The sequence below is a fragment of the Callorhinchus milii genome, unplaced genomic scaffold, assembly GCF_018977255.1.
Source record: "Callorhinchus milii isolate IMCB2004 unplaced genomic scaffold, IMCB_Cmil_1.0 Scaffold1, whole genome shotgun sequence".
NCBI classification, from domain to species: Eukaryota; Metazoa; Chordata; class Chondrichthyes; order Chimaeriformes; family Callorhinchidae; genus Callorhinchus; species Callorhinchus milii.
Genome location: NW_024704742.1, coordinates 5,490,962 through 5,514,188, shown reverse-complemented (window position 1 = coordinate 5,514,188; position 23,227 = coordinate 5,490,962). Strand labels below are relative to the sequence as shown.

General features: G+C 47.6%; 1 protein-coding gene across 3 annotated transcripts; it reads right to left on the bottom strand.

Moving 5' to 3' along the window:
- Positions 1-7,847: 7,847 nt before the first annotated feature.
- On the bottom strand, positions 7,848-20,546 carry LOC103182126 (mitochondrial nicotinamide adenine dinucleotide transporter SLC25A51). Of its 3 annotated transcripts, none has more exons than XM_042336674.1 (3): positions 20,223-20,546; positions 19,085-19,134; positions 7,848-9,974 (listed from the first exon to the last, which is right to left on the bottom strand). In XM_042336674.1, exon 3 carries the CDS (start codon positions 9,890-9,892, stop codon positions 9,023-9,025), a length of 870 nt encoding a protein of 289 aa, XP_042192608.1. In that variant the 5' UTR covers positions 9,893-9,974; positions 19,085-19,134; positions 20,223-20,546; the 3' UTR covers positions 7,848-9,022. The 3 variants fall into 3 exon arrangements, with proteins under 3 accessions (XP_042192608.1, XP_007897185.1, XP_007897184.1); XM_007898994.2 differs by having other exon boundaries at positions 20,245-20,546; XM_007898993.2 differs by having other exon boundaries at positions 20,303-20,546.
- Between the last annotated feature and the right edge of the window lie 2,681 nt (positions 20,547-23,227).

Below are 23,227 nucleotides of genomic sequence, written 5' to 3'. Positions count from 1 at the left end.
TTCAGCCCAACCTTCCCCCGAAAAGGAAATTACACGGAAATATCATAAACTAAATCACCCATAATTTACTTGATCAAATAAAATGGAAAAAATAAGAACTCCTTATCCAAATTCATGCAATATCAAACTCATCTGTTAATTTTCCAGGTGTCTGTAAAATCTTAGTCTGAATTTCCTTGACCCAACTGGATTTGATGTGTTTTCGAGCACCAGACGTATCCAACCCTGGCACCAGCTCTGAGGAACCTTTCTGAAGAGCCCATGAGGGCATCCTTGAGGTCTGGAGGCAGTATTATACAGAGCTGATGTCTGACCGAATGGGGCCATTTGCATGGAAGGTGGGAGAGATGAAGGAAGATTATGAGCAGATGGAAAGCCTTACTGACCCGACTGACAACAACAACTTGCATTTATAGAGCGCCCTTCACGTGGGGTAGCGTCTCGGAGCTCTTCATAGTGATGGAGTCTGACAACGAGCCAGGGGGGAGAGGGAGGTGGGAGGTGATCCTAAGTACGATCAAAAAGGAATGTCTTTAGGTAGGATTTGAAGGTGGGGAGGGAGGGGGCCGAGGCGGAGGGACTGAGGGAGAGAGTTTCAGAGTTTCGGGGCATGGTGGCTGAAGGCACGGGGATGAGTAAATCCTGAGCAGCACTATATGTCCTCCCGATGTGAAAGGCGCTACATCAAATGTAAGGATGATTATTATAGCATCTGCACATGTACACTTTCCTGTAGAGGTCACTGAACAACAATATGGATAACAATCTCAACTGCATTACTGTTCTGTGTGTGTATATACACCACAGACTGAAAAATACAGCAGATCCATGTACAGCACAGACACAGACCGACAAAATACAGTGACTTAACTTGAGTGTGTCCTGACTGTGAAGCACATCCTTCTCACGTGAAAGGCGCTATCTCTATTGCAAGGATTATTACTTGCTTTTGTGCTAATTATACATAGACACTCTGCTGAACGGCTCGTCTAGTGGATTACTGCATTGTATATGATTCACAAATTATAAAGTTTGGCTGTAGTATTTAATGAAACGCCAGGCTCTCTTTGAGGTTTTTTTTTCTTTCTCCGGACCATCGCCACCTGGCGGACGTTGCACAACTTTGTATGAAGCACATCATATTGGAGTCATCGCAAGCGAGAAGACCTGGGTTCGATTCCCGGCCAGGGCGAAACATTGGGCAAGTTCCCTTACTCCACGCGCCTCCGTTTACCCAGCGGTAAAGAGGAACCCGGTTTGTTAGTCGATTGGCCGATCGCTTTTGCGGGGGTAATAATCCCTTACAAAAAAAAAACGATAATAATAATTCGGTCGCTGAGCTCGGCTGGCACACTGACATTAGCAGAACAAGATAAATCTGGTAGAATATATTCCCATCCCTGAGATGTGATGAAATATTTCCATTGGCGACAAACTAATCTTTGTGTTGCTAACTGTAAGGGAACGCTGCCTAAACTATCCATTACTATTTTCGGAAAGGCCAGCATTTTTGTTTCAGTTCATCGAGAATCCTAGGTCAACGATGGCCAACCTTTCTGCCTTGCAATTGCAGTCTAACTAAACTAGAAGTTTGCTAATTGGGCCTTTCCTTCAGGAATCCTGTTATCTGCCTGATGTTGATTCTCTCTTCAAATCCCCCTGTTGCTCGTCAACCTCCTCACGAAGGCAGAAAACTCCAAATTGCAGCAAATATTTCAAATGAGTCATCAGCAGTGGAAGTCCTGTGGCTCAGTGGTTAGAGCACTCGCTTTGCAAGCGAGAGACCTGAGTTCAATTCCAGGCAGAGGGCGAAACCTTGGGCAAGTTTCCTTACTCCACACAGAGCCTAATAATAATCCCTCCAAAACCAAAAACAATAATAAATTGGTCATTTTCAATCTACGACTGTTTGTGGGACATTGCTGCGCGCAATTGGCTGCCGCGTTCGCCCACAAATATACAGTCAATGCACTTTACAGTATATTCTGTGAAGCGCTTTGGGACGTCCTCCCGACGTGAAAAGCGCTATATCAAATGCAAGGATTATTATTATTATTAAAGTTAAGACAGTATTGTTAAGAGCCTTGGGACAACCTCCCGATGTGTGAGGCACCACAACAATGTAAAACAACAATATAAATTTGTAAAATCACTATTTTCCGCTCCTCATTGAAAGCCACGGGAGGGTTTCTAATCTTGTTAACCAGTAGAGGGCATTTCACAATTACTGCTGTCAACTATTACACGCTGGAAGCCTTATTTTCAAAAGATTTCCTGGTTTGCAGAGTTTGTGTCCAATTACAGAGAAGAATCACTTTTTCCGACTCCTCTCCGCTTCCCTGTTATTCAGAGACGAAAGGTCACCGTCAGAGACGACGGGTCAGCGACCTGAAACATTAACTTACTTTCCTCTCTCCATAGATGCTGCCTGACCTGACCGAGTGTTCCCAGAACAATCTCTGAGTTTCTTTGCAAGTCACAGATGTTGGACGAGGCACGTGACTGATGTCCTGTGTGCCTATCAAAGAAAAAATCTTAAAAATCGTACAGGTTACCCATAGAGTGCAATACAATTTGCATTTACACTAAAAACTGGCCGGAGAAATGGGAGAGATCCGATCTGGTGAGTCGGAATTCCCGGCTAAGTTTAATTACTATCCCGGTACCGACATTTACCATCTTAAAATGCAGACACGGACATCGGAATTGTCTCAATCCCATGAACGGAAAATAATGTATAAGCTACAGTATCCTCTGCTCGAGGGATTCAAACTGAGTCAAAGTCGATATTCCTGGCCATTGCAGGCAGCGAGCAGGAGAGGCGGGGGGCGAGGAGATGAGGCAGCCGGCTAGGGACGTAAACTGGGGGGGGGGGGGGGGGTTTACCGTAAATATCGCCTTTCTTATCCGGAGGATATCTCAAAACACTTTATACTGAAGGCTGGGCATCAAAGCTGGGGGCACGACAGCTGAAGTTTGCGGACAGATGACGGAAAGTTTGGTCAAAGATATAAGTCATGAGACTGGTCTTAAATATAGGGAGGGAGTCTGAGGGAGGGAGGGAGTCTGGGATGGAGTTCCATAGATGGGGGGGGGGGTGCAGAATGGCTGAAAGCCTGCCCACCAATGGTGGGGACATGATTCAGACTGGTACCCGCTTGAGTGAAGGGAGGGTTGTAGGATATCGCAGAGATGGGGCTGGGGCGAGGCTGGGGATGAATTTAAAGGTGAAAGCCAGGATCTTGACATATTCAGAGATTACGGCCGGTTTTAAAATGAGTTTGCGAAATAGGCTCTTTCAAGGTCTCAGTGAAAAGCCAACGTGTGGAATGAACAGAAAGCCTGAAGAGGTGGTTGAGGTGTACTGTGGATCAACAAGTGCAAGAGAGAATTAGATAGCTCTTTGTTTGAGAGCAGACCATAATTTTATCGCAATGATCCTGTACATCTATCTTTCTCTGAGCAGAATATGTAGCTTGAAATTAATCAAAGCCTTTTAAAAGGCAATTAGACAAATGCTGCAATTGAAAACAAACTAAAGACCCGTCTAGATCCATCTGAATGATACCACTAATGATATTACTCAAATAGATCTAGACTGACCTGCACATAAATAATAATAATAATAAGCCTTGCATTTATCCTCATTACATTGTCAAAGCAACTGAAAGCACTTTACGGAATTTAACTGTGAAGTGTATGACTGTGTATTTTGTAGCAACCACAACAGCCACAAATTACATTTGTACAGCGCCTTTCAGGTCAGGAGGACGTCCCGAGGCGCTGGACAGTCAGGGATCTGCACCCGAGCTGGTGGTTAGGATCAGGAGGGGGAGGGAGGGGGACGGAATTTCATGCTGAGCTGCTATGAACTAAGAGGTTCATAGGGCGTTCCTGCTACGTGCAAACCACATAGTGGAGTCCTGTAGCTCAGTGGTTAGAGCACTCGCTTTGCAAGTGAGAGACCTGAGTTCAATTCCAGGCAGAGGGCGAAACCTTGGGCAAGTTTCCTTACTCCACACAGAGCCTGATAATAACCCCTCCAAAACCAAAAATAAATTGGTCATTTTCAATCTACGACTGTTTGTGGGACATTGCTGTGCGCAATTGGCTGCCGCGTTCGCCCACAAATATACAGTCAATTCACTTTACAGTTTGTTCTGTGAAGCGCTTTGGGACGTCCTCCCGACGTGAAAAGCGCTATATCAAATGCAAGGATTATTATTATTATTATAGTGAGGTGAGGGCTCAAACCCGCTTTGCGGGTGATTATTGACCAACTAGTGACTATTCTCCTGGGAGGGGAGGCAGGGGGGTGGGGGGGAGGGGGGGGGAAAGGCAAGCAGGATCTCCTTGGGCCTGAGCTAGTTGGCTTGTTGGCGATTGAATATCAGAACTCAACCAGCTCCGTGGTGGTCTTGGTAGCTGAGTTCCTGAGCCAGGCAGAGGCATAGTTCTTCTGGGCACTGCTGATGACAGACCAGCCAGCCTGGCTTGTCAACAGGACTTGGAGGGGCAGACCAGTCACTGGTGACAGGGATTCTTCCCGCTCGGCTCCTGTTAGCCCTGCAAGCCAAGGCCCTAATGGGTCGGGCTGAGAAGCAATGAGAAGGCTTGCCAGAGAGCGCTCTAAATGGCAAGCTATGTGATTTTAGCAGAATAACATTCGGAGCTGGAGCAGAGCTTCTGTCTGGTCTCCCCACAAGTCGCATTCATTCCACTGTGAATGAAGTGAGACGGAACAGCAGACTCTTTGGGTCAGAGTTTATAGTGAACTTACTCTTAAACAATCCAATCTCGGTCAGTCATGAGATTCATACTTATTGCAACCAGCTATCAAGCCAAATATTGTCCCCATTTAAATATTCAAGTGCATCTCCAAGCCAAGAATTTTCATGCAGGAGACGGGCAAAATAAACAAACAGGATGAACGTTCAATGCATCAAGGGTGCAACAAAAATCGAATGGTTTACTTCTTTTAACCTGTTAACAGGTTAGAAAGATGTGGCTGTTGATGGAAAAGAAATAGCTGCACTCAGTTACCAAAGAAATGGGACAGGAACTGTATGGATAACACTCTCCGAAAGCCGACACAGGCACGGTGGGCCAGATGACCTTCTGTGTTTTTAATCCTGTGATTCTATGTGGTGGAAACCTCATGATGCCGACCAGGGTTTGATTCAATTCCAGGTTCTTGAGGTGTTTACACAAGGCTGATCAAGATTATGTTTGTGATCATCTAATTCCTCTGCAGCGTTTTGATCTTGTCTTATATTGTTCTCTAATCTGTCCTGTCTGCGGGCATTCGTAGTGAGCTCCGAGACAATGTGAGTTTTCCAGAGGGAAAGGAGCCATTTTACAATGTGTTGTTAAAGGGAACTGATAGTTTTGTGGCCCTGGAATTCAAAGCTGTAAAGATTCGACCACAGTGCGAATATTCTGCTTTGAAAGGAACACATTTTCCTCGTCAAGTTGTTTAATTGAGCTGGGGCTGGTGATGTCAGCATTGCTTCTTCAGCTCAGAGAAAAGAAGCTGTTGGTTCATTCTGCTTTAAATTACGTTGTGTTTATCCATCAGACATCAAGTCCTGGATGAGAGCTAATTTTCTACAGTTGAACGTCAACAAGATCGAGGCTCTCCTGAGTGGCTCCCGTCAGCGCTTCTACTCCTCAGGTGCTGACAGCATCACCATCCGAGAATCACACTCCACCCTATTAAGCTGGTCCTGAACCTTGTCATCTTGTTTGCCCCTCAACTATTCTTCCTACCCCGCATCCATGCCATGACCCTCTCTACCTTCCTCTACCTCCGCCACTGTCTCACACCGCAGGCCACCGAGACCCTCATACACGCATTCATAACATCCAGGCTCAACTACTCAAACTCCCTCCTTGTCGGCCTCCCCAAATCCTCCCTCCATAGGTTGCAGATCATCCAGAACTCTGCAGCCCATGTCCTCTCCCGCACCAGGTTCCTCGACCCTATCACCCCCATCCTCGCCCGACTCCACTGGCTTCCCATCACACAATGGATACAGTTCAAGATCCTTCAAAGCCCTCCATGGTCTTGCTCCCCCCCTACCTCTGGAACCTTCTAAACCCCACCAACCTGCTCACTCCCTCCAGTCAGCGGGCTCCGGCCTGCTTCACGTCCCCCACCAGCCTCATCATTGGCAGGCGGGCCTTCTGCAATTCTGCCCCCACCCTATGGAACACCATCCCGCAGTCCCTCCACCTCGCACCCTCCCTTGCCTCCTTCAAGACCCATCTCAAGACCATCCTCTTTGACCGTGCCTTTGGTCACCCTCTGCCCTCCCTGCCCTCCACCCTCCCGAATCCCAGCCCCTAGCTCGGGTCCGAAACACTAATTGTCCAGTGCCTCGGAGCAGCGATTGCCTTGAGGCAATATTTGCCCTGGGGCGTCGTTTGGCGGATCGCTTTTCCTTAAAAAAAATGTTTTAGATCGCTCAATTCACGACTGTTTGTAGGACACTGCTGTGTGCAATTGGCTACAGAGTTTTGCCCACAAAATATACAGTCAATTCCCTTTACAGTATATCCTGTGAAGCGTTTTGAGACTATTGAAGACGTGATAAGGCGCTATATCAACTGCAAGCGTTTTCTTATGGTCTAATTAATATGAAAAAAAGAATCATGGGTTTACCTGCAACCCCAGCTGGATCTTAATACTCTGAGGTCTCCTAGCCTTGGCTCTTGTACCCATAGTTAATGCTCTCCAGAATTAGGTAATCAGGGTGTGTCCCTCCAGGAAGAATGCATTCCAATCCAGACATGGGGAGATTCCTGTGTGTAATTTGAAAGCGTATGTGGAATTCTGTCTGGTTTGGATTCACTTACGCACGGCAATAGGTTTTCACACGTCAGACATCCAGCTGACCACAAAATAGATATCTTTATAATTTGCAGACACGCCTTTCAAAAATAAAGATTACCCGGTACATAAACCCTTAATTACTATTGCATTTTTTTCCTTAAAAATTAAGAACTTGGACCTTTATTTGTCCTCCTTTCAAATACTACAATTCATTTCTAGTGTTCACTAAATCAGTGATCTCTTGCTTTTAATCTAGCTTCAGCCTGTGCTAGGATGCATATAAACCTGTTTTGTGGAAGCGCTTGTCCATAAAAACAGTCATCACACTTTACAGTACATTTTGTTAAGTGCTTTAGGACATCCTCCTGACATGAATGGCACTAAACCAAATGTAAGGATTATTATAAACCTGCAACAGAAGTACTCTGGAAATTCACTGTAACAGCTCTGTTCATCTGTTCAACTGAATCTGTTCGTACAAATGGGCCATTGGTATAGAAAGAAAACATTCTCAACAACTGAAAACAGCAGTCTTCAAAATCAGATGAACTCACAACTAACCAATTCTCATTAACATCAATTTCGACTGCCTACAGTTTTACCCTCTACAAAGTTTCACCCACTAAATATAGTCAATTCACTTTACAATATATTCTGCGAAGAGCATTGAGACGTCTCGACATGATAAGGCGCTATATCAAATGCAAGGATTATTAATATTAAATCCCCTCTTTGTCACACAATGTTACATATTTACAGGCACACAACTCCAAAGGCGAGTTGTTGCTCTGAATCAGCAGCTCAGACAAGACACACGACACTCCCTCAGTGTGTGGGGATCCATTTGGCCTTCAGACAACAGTGTAATCAGGAATTCAATGGAGAGGAAAAAGTGAAATTCAAGCCTCACAAAGTGTTCTGTGGCGCTTTGCCCGATGCCCCAACCGTTGAGTAAGATTTTACGACCATACTGAAGGACAAACAGCAGTAAGATCACAAACAAGAGAAGAAATGAGCACAATTCATTTCAGTTTTATTCTCAGCCAGGAAAATTTTCAAAAATGTGATTATACATACTCAAGATCAAACTAGACATTTATAAGGAATTAAAACTAATAATCAGCCCTGCAGCACTTTTACATACTGCCAGTCTGGCTCAAGTAAAGTACTTGGGCATTTTGGGCACCAACGTTTCACACCATTTCAAAATACTGTCTTTATAACAAAAGTGAGTGAAGATAGTAAATTTAATAAAGTATTAACATTGAAAAATGCATTGATAAAGAATTCTGGACTGTGAATGGTAAAGTTGTCAAGACACACTGCACACCACTGAGCTGTTACATATACAACATATTGATGGAATATATTCAATATCATGAAGCCTTACTGCCTGTATTGGGCACATGATACAAGGCATATTAAAATCTGATCAAAATGTTCACCGCTACATTAAATGCACCAAACATTTATTGGCATTCAATTCTGTAGAACAAGTAGATTAAGACAGCAACAGTTTAACAATATAGGAATAAAACAGACCAACAGACAAATTGCATTTATGCAGCGCCTTTCACGTCGGGAGGACGTCACAAGGCGCTGGACTAATCAATAACCAACATCCGATTTTTAAAGTTTGAAAAAATTACGAGTTTCTTTAAAAAAAAACATCTTTAGGATTGCATGGGCACAGCTTTAGATCATCGTGGGATTTTGCACCGAAAATGGGAACGAGCTTGTAACGTTATATGGGAAATTTATAAAATGTAGCATCATGAATTTCTCGTGATCAAGAAGTGATCTAAACATCCGCTGAGGTAGATTTGATGGAGTTTTCACATTAATCATTTTGAAAATATATCACTCGCCATGTGGTCTGTGAATATATCTCTCCTCTCCCCCCCCACCAACTACCGTACAATATGAAAAAGCATTGCATCTCCAGAATGGTCCCAAACTTGTTCCAAAGTACTTTTCGAACGAATACCCTTGTCTCCTTTAATTCAAGTCAGTTGCCTCTCCTCCCCCCACCACCCCCGGTATAAATAAAGTTGCTGCAAAGTATATTCAACTGATAGAATTAGTAAATGGCAAAGAACTTTTGCACAACAATTGATGCTCTTTTGGTTTAAGACAAGAAGGATTGAGCAAAACAAGTGTTCCAAATAGTGAAATTACAATATTCCTTCAAATCAATTTAAGCAGAAGCTCGTAGGTTGCATTAATTATGCCCCATGATAAAATTGACCGGTGATAGTTAAGGTGCACACCCCGCAGAAGGAGCGACAATTTGCCATCTCTCTCAAACCAAATTTTCCTGAAGACACTCGAGAAAGTCTGAAATTCTCCTCCAACCTGTGACTGCATCCGTGCCTTCACTACATTAATAGGAAAAAATATTACTCCAAGCAGTGCCCCCAGCAATCCCCCACAAATGAAGTCATTGAGCATATTAGCACTATATGAAGTGGTTTCTGGTAGAAATTCTTTGATGGGTCCACGTAAACCAAAGAAGAAGGCATTGCTGGGTCCATTGCGAAGGAGTATTGGTACAAGGCCTCTATAATATTCCTTGAAACCATAGGATCTCAAAGCTTTGAATGTTTGGAAGGTATTTGTGAACTTGTCATGATGTCTGTGGTCTTGCAGTATGGTCTGTACTCGCTCAAATGGTGTCATGACTGCCTCAGCAGTCCCTGCTAAAACTGCAGCTACGCTGCGAGTCACCAGCTCAGGCGCAGTAGTCTTTCTCTTCAGGAAACTGGAGACGTCTTGATACAGACCAAACATTAAAGCTAAGGTTGTAGTCTTCTGCAGTAGTGGGGGCAGAATCCCTCGGTACAAATTGCGCATACCATCTTGCTGCAACTGTCGTATGGCATCTGCCATCGTTACACCGTGGAGTTGCTGACGAAACAATACTTTATGGATGGGAAAAGTGATGGCAATGTTAGTGAAAGCTGCAAAGTAGCCACAAAAATAATGTTTGCCATATTCCATCCTGGAAGTATGCGTCGATTCGTCTTTCGACCTGGAGAGGACAACGTCCTTTGACATACTCTGGCTTCCTTATCCTTTCAATTCAGTGCAGATTTATCCTTTGGTACCATAAAAGCTGTTCTCAGTAAGCCACATCATCCTGTAGAATAAGAAAGAGTATAAGCATGGCTAAATGTCTGTATATACAGTAGTTATATTTCTATTCGGGGCTTAATAAACAAATATCAATATAACAAGAGAAAACTGCTTCAGTACTGTTTTCTGATAGCAAGGTGCTGGAGTGAGTTGTTGCCTCTCAGCTTCCTTTCCAGCACCTCTCCAATCCGGTTTCTACCTAATCCACAGTAGAATAACTGCTCTCGTCAAAGTCACCCCCATCCCCGCCTGGCTCAAATGTCTTCCCATCCCCCAAAGAGTCCAGCTCAAGATCTTTTTCCTCACCCTCAAATGCCTCCATTGTCTTGCAGTATCCTAACTCTGCAAACTTGTTCAACCAAACCAACCTGCCCATTCCTTTGAATCGATCAAGCACCAGCGGGCTTCATATTCCCCCCACCCACCCTGTCTGTCCACCATCAGTGGTCAGGCGAGGGGGAAGAGAAGTAGCAAGTCTCTAAAGTTGCATTCTTAATAATAATACCAATAATCCTTGTATTTGATATAGCGCTTTTCACGTCGGGGAGGACGTCCCAAAGCGCTTCACAGAACACACTGTAAAGTGAATTGACTGCATATTTGTGGCGAACGCGGCAGCCAATTGCGCACAGCAATGTCCCACAAACAGTCGTAGATTGAAAATGACCAATTTATTATTGTTTTTGGTTTTGGAGGGATTATTATTAGGCTCTGTGTGGAGTAAGGAAACTTGCCCAAGGTTTCGCCCTCTGCCTGGAATTGAACTCAGGTCTCCCACTTGCAAAGCGAGTGCTCTAACCACTGAGCTACAGGACTCCATTCTTAAACTTAATGAAGAACTCCATGCCCAAGTCCTCTCGCTTCCCCGCACCCTTGTATGCTCCACCGACTCGTTTCTTCGCAAGAAACCCAAAACTATTTCAAGATCCTTATCCTCAATTTCCAATCCATCAGTGGTTTTGTCCTGTAGCTCAGTGGTTAGAGCACTCGCTTTGCAAGTGAGAGACCTGAGTTCAATTCCAGGCAGAGGGCGAAACCTTGGGCAAGTTTCCTTACTCCACACAGAGCCTAATAATAATCCCTCCAAAACCAAAATAAATTGGTCATTTTCAATCCACGACTGTTTGTGGGACATTGCTGTGCGCAATTGGCTGCCGCGTTCGCCCACAAATATACAGTCAATTCACTTTACACTATATTCTGTGAAGCACTTTGAGAAGTAGTGAAAAAGCGCTATTATTATTATATTTTTATCTGAAAATCATCTCCAGGCCTCTGTTCCCCTCTGCTTTTCTAACCAGCTAATTGCTTGTACCCCAAGCACTATATTGCAGGGTAAATAGGGCAGTTTGGAAACATTTAAACTAATATGGCAGAGAAGGGACAAAACAAGGATGCAGAAATAAAAATAAAATAAAAATGCGGGAAATGGGGTAAGACATTTAGCAATTATAAAAGAGAACAGAGGAAATAAGGGAGGTTGGGGAAATAAGAGTGTGAAAGTAGGTAGATAAGCTTCATACTTTCACACATGCTTGGGAGTATTACAGGTAAAGTGGGTGAATTAGAAGCTGAAATACACCTGACGGTTATGATGTGATAGCGATTGGAGACATGATTATGGAAACTGAATATACCAGGATATGGATTCTTTAGAAAGACGAGGGAAAACAAAAAAGAAGGAAGAGTAGCTTTATTAATAAAAGACAATATACTGGAAATTAAATTGAGGGATAATATAGTGGAAGCCGGTTAAGTTGGACACACCGGGGATGGACATTTTGTCCGACTTAAGAGGTGTCCAAGGTTAGCCAGAATACCATTCCCGCCCGGCAGAGGAAACCCGCTGTCGCCATATAATAATATGTATTAATGTTGTTTCACTTGAAGCAACGTTATCTAACCAGTTAAAGTTAAGATACTCACAAAATTCAGTTAAATATATTTTTACCTGGACCGATTAGCGGTGGCTCTGGGGTGATTGACAGCCTGCGGCCGCTTGTGAATGGATGGACTACACCCATTCGCGAGCGGCTCAGCTGTCAATCAATCGCGATTTCCCTCCCTTGTTCTTCCCCGTTCCTCCGCCCCCCCCTCACTGATTGACAGTCCAACTCCAGCCGTTTGGGAATGGCTGGAGTCCGCTGTCAATCGCAATTTAACTCCTCCCATCTACATCCTGGGGGCCCTCGTGGCTGAATGGACAACAACAACAAGATTCCATTTATAAAGCGCCTTTCACGTCAGGAGGACGTCCCAAGGCACTGCACAGTTGGGTCATGACCCGAGCAGGGGGGAAATGGTCAGGGTGAGGGGAGGGAAGGGAGGGAGCGAGGAGGGGGGAAATGGTCAGGGTGAGGGGAGGGAAGGGAGGGAGCGAGGAGGGGGAAATGGTCAGGGTGAGGGGAGGGAAGGGAGGGAGCGAGGAGGGGAGAAATGGTCAGGGTGAGGGAAGGGAGGGAGCGAGGAGGGGGGAAATGGTGAGGGGAGGGAAGGGAGGGAGCGAGGAGTGGGAAGAGAGTCGAGAGGGGAGCTGAAGGCACGGACACACAGAAGGGCCGAGTGAGTACATTCAGCGACAGCATTTTGCCCGGAGTAACCGGAATTTCTTCCGGATTAGCGGGCATGTTTAAAACAGGTGACAATACAAGTGAATCGGGGCCTGGCGTTTTGTTCGATTTAACGCGTCTGTCAAAAGCGGATTCCACTGTACCTGACTGTGACCCACAGAGAGAATCACTGTGGGAAGAAGTGTAGAACAGGAAGGGATGTAAAACACTGGTAAGCAGCTTTATAATAGACCTCGTGACCATGATGATATAATAGAGAAACCTATATAGAAGCAGATTTGGGGAAGCTTGTAAGGATAAAAATGATTATAAAGGACGATTTTAACTTGCATATAGAATGAGAGGTATAGCTGTGAACCTACTTGAATGGATGAAGGACAATTTTCTAAAACAGCAGCACATCGTAGTACCAACACGTGAACAGCCCATAGTTGACGTGTGAGTAATGAGACACAAATAGATACAAACATCTGGTGTTAAGGGAGAAGCTTGAAAATAGAGACTACTATGTTCCACCGTTAAGACTTGGAATCACGTAGTCTAACCTGACACTCCATTGCAGTGCTGGGGATGTGTTACGTTGTCAGGGATGCCATCCTTTAGCGAGGTTAAACCACTGTCTTGTCTGCCTGTTCAGGTGGATGTTAAAGATCCCTTGGCGCTATTCGAAAAGAGAATGGAGTTTCTCCCGGTGTGCTGGCCAACAATCCCCCAAATAAAATTGGTCACTCGCTCTATGGCTGTTTGTGGGACAATGCTGCTGTGTTTTGCTCACAAAACACAGTCAAAACCACATTATAGTATATCCTGTGAAGCGCTTTGAGACGTCTCAACGTGATAAGGCACTGTATCAAATGCAAGGATTATTATTGTTGTTATAATATAACATTCAATATTGATTTTGAAGGGGAGAAAAGTGGATCACAAATCAAAGTTTTGAAGTTAAAGCCAATTTTGGCTTTATCCTCCCAAAATGAAAGGTGCTACACAAATGTAATTTGTCGTTGTTGTCGAAGGGATTGGGAAGAATTAGCAGGTATGAAGCAACCATGTCAAATAAATCGATTACCATAAGTTGTAAACAAAAGGAAAAAGCCTATGGAACAGCGAGGTTCAGTGGTGAGACTAGGAGGAATATAGAGCACCAAAAGGATCCCCGGAAAATACAGAAGTCTAAGAGGGAATATGATAAAAAAAAACTGCAGATAGTAAAAGAGAGAGGGTGGTAAAAGGGGAGTTGGGTCCATTGAAAGCAGACACGGGTGTGACAGCAGGAGAAGATAAGGACCTGGCAGAATTGTTGAATCAACATTTTGCCTCAATTTTTCAGTGGAAACGGGGGCTGATGCACCAGGTAAGGTTAAACTTTCAGAAAGGGGAAGAAACTTAAAGGCTTCATTATAAACAGAAAAATAGTAATGAAGAAACCAATAAGTCTCTTGCAAGTCAAAACTCCAAGCCCAGACAGTTCCACCCAGGGTACTAAAGGAAATAATGGACTAACTTGTAGAGGCTTTAATTATTATTTTTCAAAATTCAATAAATTCAGAAATTATGCCAGAGGGTTGGAGAACAACACATGTCATTCTGTTTTTCAAGGAGGTGCAAAGTAAGCATCTATTAGCTGAGTTTAACATTAGTGGTGAGCAAATTACTAGAATCTACCATCGGAGACAGAGTAACTGAGCAAACCGATAAATAAGCACAGATCAGGGAGAGATCGTGTCTCGTAACTTTAAGAGAATACTTTCACAGAACCATTGATGTCATAGATAAAAGAGGGAAACTGATGACGGGGCCAACAATTAAGGGAGTACAAGTTCACGGCAGATGGGTGTGTTGATGACTATGTAGGCCATACATCTCAGACATCGCTTGCCACAAGCCTCACATAACCTTGTTCCTGGAGGGGGGCCTCCTGTTAATCCCTCTGACATTGCTAGTCCTTCTGTCTCTGAGGTCTTGCTTCCACACTGACATGGTGTTGTTCCTCAAAGCCCTTCACTTCTTCTCTTACTTGAGCCTGCCATTGCCATCCATCGGCGGCCAGGGTTTCTTAAGAGCCAAAGACCATTTTGCACTGCTTCACATGACCTTCAGTGTGTCCTTCTAGTGCCTTTGTTGTCTGCCCCGCTTTCTTCTGCCATAAAGCACCTGCTTCTGCAACCATATATTGCTTCATCCTAATGACATATCGAGCCCAAATATGCTGAGCATTGTTATCATAGTCTCAACGCTGCTACTGACAGCACGTTCCTTCATTGTTAGGACCTTTCTCCCGCCACCTAATACGAAGTAAGGTGTGAAACGTTTCCAGCTGTTGAGTGTGCCTTCTATACAGTGTCCATGTTTCACATCCATACAGGAGATTGGCAAGGACAAACGCTTAATACTTTCATTTTAGTGCAACCTTGATACGGCGCTGATTCCAAACACACTTGGACAGTCTACCCAGAGGTTGCTCTCTGTATACAAGCCATTACTTCCTTACCGATCCTTGCATCATCAGATAGATAGATAGATAGACCGCATTCAATTCAGTTTTGCCAATTATGTTTATATTACAGAGCATCTCTTACTATAACACAGCTGCCTGGGTCTAATATCTCAGTAGTATGGGAAGACGTGCAAAAAAAGCCCAACTTCCAGGTCTTTGTTGACTTCACTTTCTGTGCACGCAAACAGCAAATAATTTCAGCGGTGCTTCTGTCAGAAATGACACCAGCAACACTTCATGCTGGAAGTGACGTCAGCAGCAACCTGACGAGCCAGAAGTTCGGCACTTTTAAGGATAGGTAGCTGATTAGTCAAATGGATAAAGATATACAGAGAGATTATAGAGAGCAAAGTGCAATGTACGGAGGAAAAAGAGCACAGTCAAGCCAGCAAGAGGGAGGAGGGGACACTGGAGATAGTAAAAGAATCTGAGAATATAGTACGAAGCAGAATCCAGGATAGTACAGAGCACCATGACCCTTCATTCATTTATGAAAAAGCACGTGTGTGTGTTTTCTTTGGTCTGACACATGCGGAAGGAAGCCCATCACCATAGGGTCCTATACCTCAGTGGTTAGAGCAAAATGACCTTCATCTGAACCCCTTGTGATCATTTATTTCACGAAGTCCTTCAAAGCGAAACAGTAACTGCTACCAACCCACATCACCACAATTTGGAGGAATCCGCATTCAGTCCCCCCCCCCCACCCCCCCCCAACACAGAACTGCTGATCACAGCATTCACAGAAGAAGCCAAATCAAGTTTACCACAGCACAGCCACTTGTTTTGTGATCACATCATCTCTCAATTACAAAACCCCCCAAAGAAACAGACGAATTTCATGCAATTTAGATATTCGTATAGTTTTCAAGTTGATAACCAACCGTCAATGTCTAAGATTGGGGCACAAACAATGTTATCTATTATAAGTAGAAGCCAAACAATGCGCTTCTATCTCTTCACAGTGCTTTGTCTCTCTCCACAGGTTTTCGTAAATAAGATCGATTTACAAAAAGTAAAAATCAAAGAAGTGTTTCATGTGATCAGTAATTCTAAAATTAACATAATTAGTAAAAAAAACTACTTTTAAAGGATTTTGCTTATATCTTTGGTCAAGGCAGACAACACAGTTTTGTGTTAGAATAGATGTTTCAAATAGTTATATTCACTGCCTGAGTCAGAGATAAATAATAATCCTCGCATTTTATATATAGCACCTTATCACATCTTCGAGACATCTTAAAGCGCTTAACAGAATATACTGTAAAGTGTACAGTACTGTGCATTTTGTAGATGAAACGTGGCAGCCAATTGCGCTCAGCAGTGTCCCACAAACAGATGTAGATTGATTGACCAAATTTTCCTTTTTCTTATTTTTGAAGGGATTATTATCCCTGGAAAAGTGATCCGCCAATCGACTAACAACCGAGTTGGTTTGAGGCACTTAATGTTTGTTAATTTCACCTGTACTTCTGGATGAGCACCTCAGTTGCTAGGATAAATATAATAATAAATCTTGCATTTGATATAGCGCTTTTCACGTCTTCTAGACGTCTCAAAGCGCTTCACAGAATATGCTGTAAAGTGAATTGACCATATACTTGTGGGCAAAACTCAGCAGCCAATTGCGCAAAGCAGTGTTCCACAAACAGTCGTGGATTGAAAATGACCAATTTATTATTGTTTTGGAGGGATTATTATTATTATTATAATGGCAAATATCCACAAAAACAAGAGTATGTTCAAAATGTATCAATAGAAGAACACCATAGTAAGCAGAGCAGCATGTACATGCACGTAGTACTTCCATAAAGCATTCTCACTGATAAATATTGCTGAGGAGGCAACCAGTTTTCTCCACTGCCAATGTTCTCCCATGTCCTGAAGCTGTTTGAATCTTTTTGGGAAAGTGTTCGAAAGGCCTTAGTTGCCCCCACTTTAACAAGCAGTAACTGTTTCCATGTAAGCTTTGTCAACGGCCTTTGCCAAATGATTCCACATTATGGAACATCACAGCCGAGTTAAAGCCTGACTCACTTAACACTCTCTCTCTCTCTCTCTCACACACCCGCACAGTAAGGTTGCCAGATAGTGATCGAGGTTGAGATCCCGACTGTTTTTTTTAGTAGTGCTCTGGTTAAGATGAAGTAAACCAACACAGGTAGGCATTGAACCTTGGTATTACTGAACTGCTCACTGAATACACTCACTCAATGGATAAATGGAGCTCAGCAGGCTCCGGCCTGCTCCCCGCCCCCCGCCTGGCCAGCCCTAGCATCAGCGATCGGGCCTTCCGCCTCTCCGCCCACACCCTTTGGAACTCTCCCATATTCCTCTTGTCTCACTCCTCCTTTGCCTCCCTCAAGGCACGTCTCAAGAGCCTCCTGTTCGATCGTGCCTTCGGTTACCCTCTTATCCTCCCTTATCCCAATTCTCCACGCCGCCCTACCCGCCGCTCGGGTCCAAATCCCTGACTGTCCAGCGCCTTGGGACGTCCTCCCGACGTAAAAGGCGCTACCCAAATGTTATTTTGTATTGTATAAATTAGCATAAATACCTTGTATAAATTCATCCAGAGTTGTCATTGCTGATCAGCAGTCACCATGCATCTATATTGATCTGCTCAATAACTCTCCTCCCTCCACCTTCAACACTCGCAACCCTGTGAAAATCTGAACGGCTATCCTTCCCCACAAGTCAGCTCCATTTGTTAAATAGGTTGAAGGCCTGCCCACCAATAGTGGGACGGGCAAGGCGGGGTACATGAAGCAGACTTGACTTCCTGGAACCCACAAATGACAAGATTCACTCAGCTGCCTCCATGTCCTCTACCTCCACCTCTTGCCCTGCCCAACACACATTTGAACATCCCTCATCCTCCCTCATGAGCTCCACCATCTGCCCTGTTGAACCTATTCACGCAGTTTCTGTACATCCAGTTGCCACTTCTCATCCCATTAGATGATATCATAATCTTGCCCTCTTCCGGCACAGTTCCCCCTAAATTCCTCCTTTCAAAACCATTGTTACAATTCTGCTCAAATAAAGCACATGACAGTGACTACAGTCAGACCAGGTTACAGGTGGAAAGGTGTTGCGTAGGATTTTGAACTCGATTCTCTGGGGGATGGGGAGCCAGTGAAGCCCCTCCACCCACCCACCCACACACACACACAGCCCCTATCACCACTCTCCAGCTAAATTTTCCCCAGTCTACAGAGTTGAAATGCTCCATTTCTCAGTGGTTAGAGCGTTCGCCTTGTAGGCGAGAGACCTGGGTTTGATTCCCGGCAGGGCGAAACGTTGGGCAAGTTTCCTTACTCCACACACCTCTGCTTACGTAGCAGTAAGTAGGAACCCCGTTGTTAGTCGATTCGAAGATCACTTTTCCGGGGGAAACAATTCCTCGGTCACTTCAATCCACGACTGTTTGTGGGGACGCCGCTGTGCGCAATTGGCTGCCGCGTTTCGCCCACAAAATATGCAGTCAATTCACTTTACAGTATATTCCGTGAAGCGCTTTGAGACGTCTCGTAGACGTGATAAGGCGCTATATCAAATACGAGGATCATTATTATTATTTCTGCCAAGAGAGAACAAAACAGACACCTGAGTCTGGAAGATGGTGGGCACTGCTGTTCAAATTTTAAACACCGTCAGTATCTGGGAGTCACAGTACTTAACCGTATCATTCAAAAAAATTAAACTGACAGGTTTCAGTACAGTCGGGCCTGGTTACAGGAAGAGAGGATACAACAGGATAGAAAAACAAGGCATTACTTGGTATGAGGCGAATAGCATAGATACATTTAAGGGGAAGCTATATAAGTACATGAGGGAGAAAGGAATAGAAGGTTATGCTGATGGGCTTAGTTGAGGAAGAGCCAGGAGGAGGCTCATGTGGAGCATAAACACCGGCATAGACCAGTTGGGCCGAATGGCCTGTTTCTGTGCTGTTTTTTCTATGTACTTTAACACTGAGTTAAACCGTGGAAAGCAATAGGAGAAGCGAAAGAGCAGGAAAAGGTCAGATTTATTGACTCCTACCTTCCAGACCTGCAGTGAATGGGACGGTTCTTCCAATCTGTCCAGATTACCTATAATGTAAGCGTAGTGAGAGTGAGTCTGTCACTCTCTCTCGCCGCGTCACTCTCTCTCGCCCTCTCACCGCGTCACTCTCTCTCACCCTCTCACCGCGTCACTCTCTCTCACCCTCTCACCGCGTCACTCTCTCTCACCCTCTCACCGCGTCACTCTCTCTCACCCTCTCACCGCGTCACTCTCTCTCGCCCTCTCACCACGTCACTCTCTCTCACCCTCTCACCACGTCACTCTCTCTCACCCTCTCACCGCGTCACTCTCTCTCACCCTCTCACTGCGTCACTCTCTCTCGCCCTCTCACCGCGTCACTCTCTCTCACCCTCTCTCTCACCGCGTCACTCTCTCTCACCCTCTCACCGCGTCACTCTCTCTCACCCTCTCACCGCGTCACTCTCTCTCACCGCGTCACTCTCGCTCACCTGCTCTCTCACCCTCTCAACGCGTCACTCTCTCTCGTCCTCTCACCACGTCACTCTCTCTCACCCTCTCACGTCACTCTCTCTCACCCTCTCACCGCGTCACTCTCTCTCACCCTCTCACTGCGTCACTCTCTCTCACCCTCTCACCGCGTCACTCTCTCTCACCCTCTCACTGCGTCACTCTCTCTCACCCTCTCACCGCGTCACTCTCTCTCACCCTCTCTCTCACCGCGTCACTCTCTCTCACCCTCTCACCGCGTCACTCTCTCTCACCCTCTCTCTCACTCTCTCACCACGTCACTCTCTCTCACTCTCTCACCGCGTCACTCTCTCTCACCCTCTCACCGCGTCACTCTCTCTCACCCTCTCTCACTCTCTCACCACGTCACTCTCTCTCACTCTCTCACCACGTCACTCTCTCTCGCCCTCTCACCGCCCGTCTCTCACCCTCACAGTCTTTCTCTCTCAGTCTCTCATTCTCCGTCTCAGTTTCTCTCTCTCTCACAACCTCTCTGTCTCTCTCTCTCTGTCTCTCTCTCTCTCTGTCTCTCACCCTCTCAGTCTATCTCTCACTCTCTCTGTCTCACCCTCTGTCTCTCACCCCCTCAGTCTCTCGCTCTCTCTCTCAGTCTGTCTCACCCTCTCTCTCAGTCTCTCACTCTCACCCTCTCTGTCTCTGTCCCTCACCCCCTCAGTCTCTCTCGGTCTCGGTGCCTGTGCGGAGGGAGGTTCGCCGACAGCTGACCTGGTGCTGTTGTCGCCCCCGGACTCTCTCTCTCACTCCCTCCCTCACTCACTCGGCAGGGGGGAAGGAGGGAGGGACACTGCCGGCCGGGGCCTGGCTGAGGCCTGGCTGCCCGCTGTCGCTGTGTGAGGCCCGGCCCGGCCTGGCCCGGTGCCGCCGCTCTCCTCACTCCCACCGCGCCTCGCGCCGCGACCGTTACCCGACCCCTCCCCCTTCCCGAGCCAACGTCCGCTGCCCATCGCTCCGTGCGTCATCGCGTCACCGCGTCACCCGTGCGTCGCCGCGTCAACCGCGCGCACGTTCGCCCGAGCGGCCGACCGCGCGTCATCGCGTTGCATCCGTCCCGGAGCCGGCCCCGCCCACCGCCCGACCGGCCCCGCCCACCGCCCGGCCGGCCCCGCCCACCGCCCGGCCGGCCCCGCCCACCTCCCGACCGGCCCCGCCCACCGCCCGACCGGTCCCGCCCATCGCCAGGCTGGCCCCGCCCACCGCTCCACACCCCAGACCCCTCGCCGCCCCCTCCCCACCTCCACACCCCGGACCCCTCGCCCCCCCCCACTCCACACCCCGGACCCCTCGCCGCCCCCCCCCACTCCACACCCCGGACCCCTCGCCCCCCCCCACTCCACACCCCGGACCCCTCGCCCCCCCCCCCCCCCTCCACACCCCGACCCCTCCCCCCCCCCCACTCCACACCCCGGACCCCTCGCCCCCCCCACTCCACACCCCGGACCCTCACCGCCCCCCCCACTCCACACCCCGGACCCCTCGCCGCCCCCCCCCCTCCACACCCCGGACCCTCGCCCCCCCCACCTCCACACCCCCCCCCCCCCCCCCCACCCCGGACCCCTCGCCGCCCCCCTCCACCCCCGGACCCCCCCCCCCCCCCACTCCACACCCCGGACCCCTCGCCCCCCCCCACTCCACACCCGGACCCCTCGCCCCCCCCCCCTCCACACCCCGGACCCCTCGCCGCCCCTCCACTCCACACCCCGGACCCCTCACCGCCCCCCCCCCTCCACACCCCGGACCCCTCGCCGCCCCCACCCCCTCCACACCCCGGACCCCTCGACGCCCCCCCCACTCCACACCCCGGACCCCTCGCCGCCCCCCCACTCCACACCCCGGACCCCTCGCCGCCCCCCCACTCCACACCCCGGACCCCTCGCCGCCCCCCACCCCTCCACACCCCGGACCCCTCGCCGCCCCCCCCCCCACTCCACACCCCGGACCCCTCGCCGCCCCCCCCCCCACCTCCACACCCCGGACCCCTCGCCGCCCCCCCCCACTCCACACCCCGGACCCCTCGACGCCCCCCTCCCCTCTGTATCTCTCCGCCTCAGTCTTGAAACATCTCCCTCTCCGAGCGCACCTTCGGGCATCTTTCTTTCCCCCTCTCCCCCCCCGCCCGCCGGCCCCCCGGCTGGCGCTCCGAGCCGAGCCAAGCCGGGACCATCCTGTGTCGTCACTCAGCCTGTCGTCCCGACCCGGAAGGCCGGCGCGCAGCACGATCGTAAATTTGTGCCGCGATATCATTTGATAATAATAATAATAATAATAATCCTTGCATTTGATATAGCGCTTTTCACGTCAGGAGGACGTCCCAAAGCGCTTCACAGAACACACTGTAAAGTGAATTGACTGTATATTTGTGGGCGAACGCGGCAGCCAATTGCGCACAGCAATGTCCCACAAACAGTCGTAGATTGAAAATGACCAATTTATTATTGTTTTTGGTTTTGGAGGGATTATTATTAGGCTCTGTGTGGAGTAAGGAAACTTGCCCAAGGTTTCACCCTCTGCCTGGAATTGAACTCAGGTCTCTCACTTGCAAAGCGAGTGCTCTAACCACTGAGCTACAGGACTCCACCACTTGATGTGGTGCATCGCTTCATCAGAGTCATAACAAAAGTCTTTGAAGACCGCAGAGTAATTAATAATAATAATAATAATAATAATCATCACCGCTCAGCGTCGTCACAGTATTCTTGGAAGACAAAAAGCAGCAGACAATTTCCACGCAACAACTGCCTCCCAATTATTGCGCGCCCTTCACACGAGGTGACGTCTTGGCACACTTGAAGAGGAAGGTCTTCCGATATAATCTGAAGATGGGCAAAGAGAGCGCAAGGGAGATGGATGGAGGCAGAGAGCTCCAGAGTCCTAAGGAAGTAAAGCCCGGCCGCCCAAGGTGGAGCAGAAGGAATGAGGCACAATGCAGGATTCTGAATCCCGGTTATATTTATTGTGATGGATGCGCACCACACTCTCTCCCTGGTAGAACGTGTCCTGCTTACCTAATTCTGGAGACTATTAGGCAAAGGCTGGCAGGGGCTAATGTTTGGGGACTTCAGAGTGTATGTACTGCTGGAGTCTTCTAACCAGTTGTAGCTTGCCATTTGATGCTTGCCAACAACAACAAATTACATTTGTATAGCACCTTTCATGTCAGGAGGACGTTTCGAAGCCACTGGACAGTCAGGGAGCCGGACCTGAGCTGGTTGGCATCAGGAGGGGTGGAGGGTGGGGAGGGTAGAGGCAGGAGGGTGACCGAAGACACGGTCAAAGAGGAGGGTCAAAGAGGAGGCAAGGGAGTGGGCGAGGGAGAGAGACTGTGGGATGGAGTTCCAGAGAGTGGGGACAGAGAGGCTGAAGGCCTGCCCGGCAATGGTGGCAAGGCAGGAGCATAAAGCCAGCCGGGGTCTGCTGAGCGGAGGGAGGGGACAGGTTGGTAGGGGCTTAGGAGGTCATAGAGGTAGGGAGGAGCAGGGCTGTGGAGGGTTTTGAAGGGGAGGGCCAGGATCTTGAACTGTATCCTCTGAGTGACGGGGAGTCAGTGGAGTCGGGTGAGGATGCGGGTGATAGGGTCACGGAGGGAGAGTACATGGGCTACAGAGTTCTGGATGATCTGCAGCCTATGGAGGG

Excerpts from the sequence above, each read along its gene's own strand:
- LOC103182126 (XM_042336674.1), bottom strand. The coding sequence starts at position 9,892 with ATGTCAAAGGACGTTGTCCTCTCCAGGTCGAAAGACGAATCGACGCAT.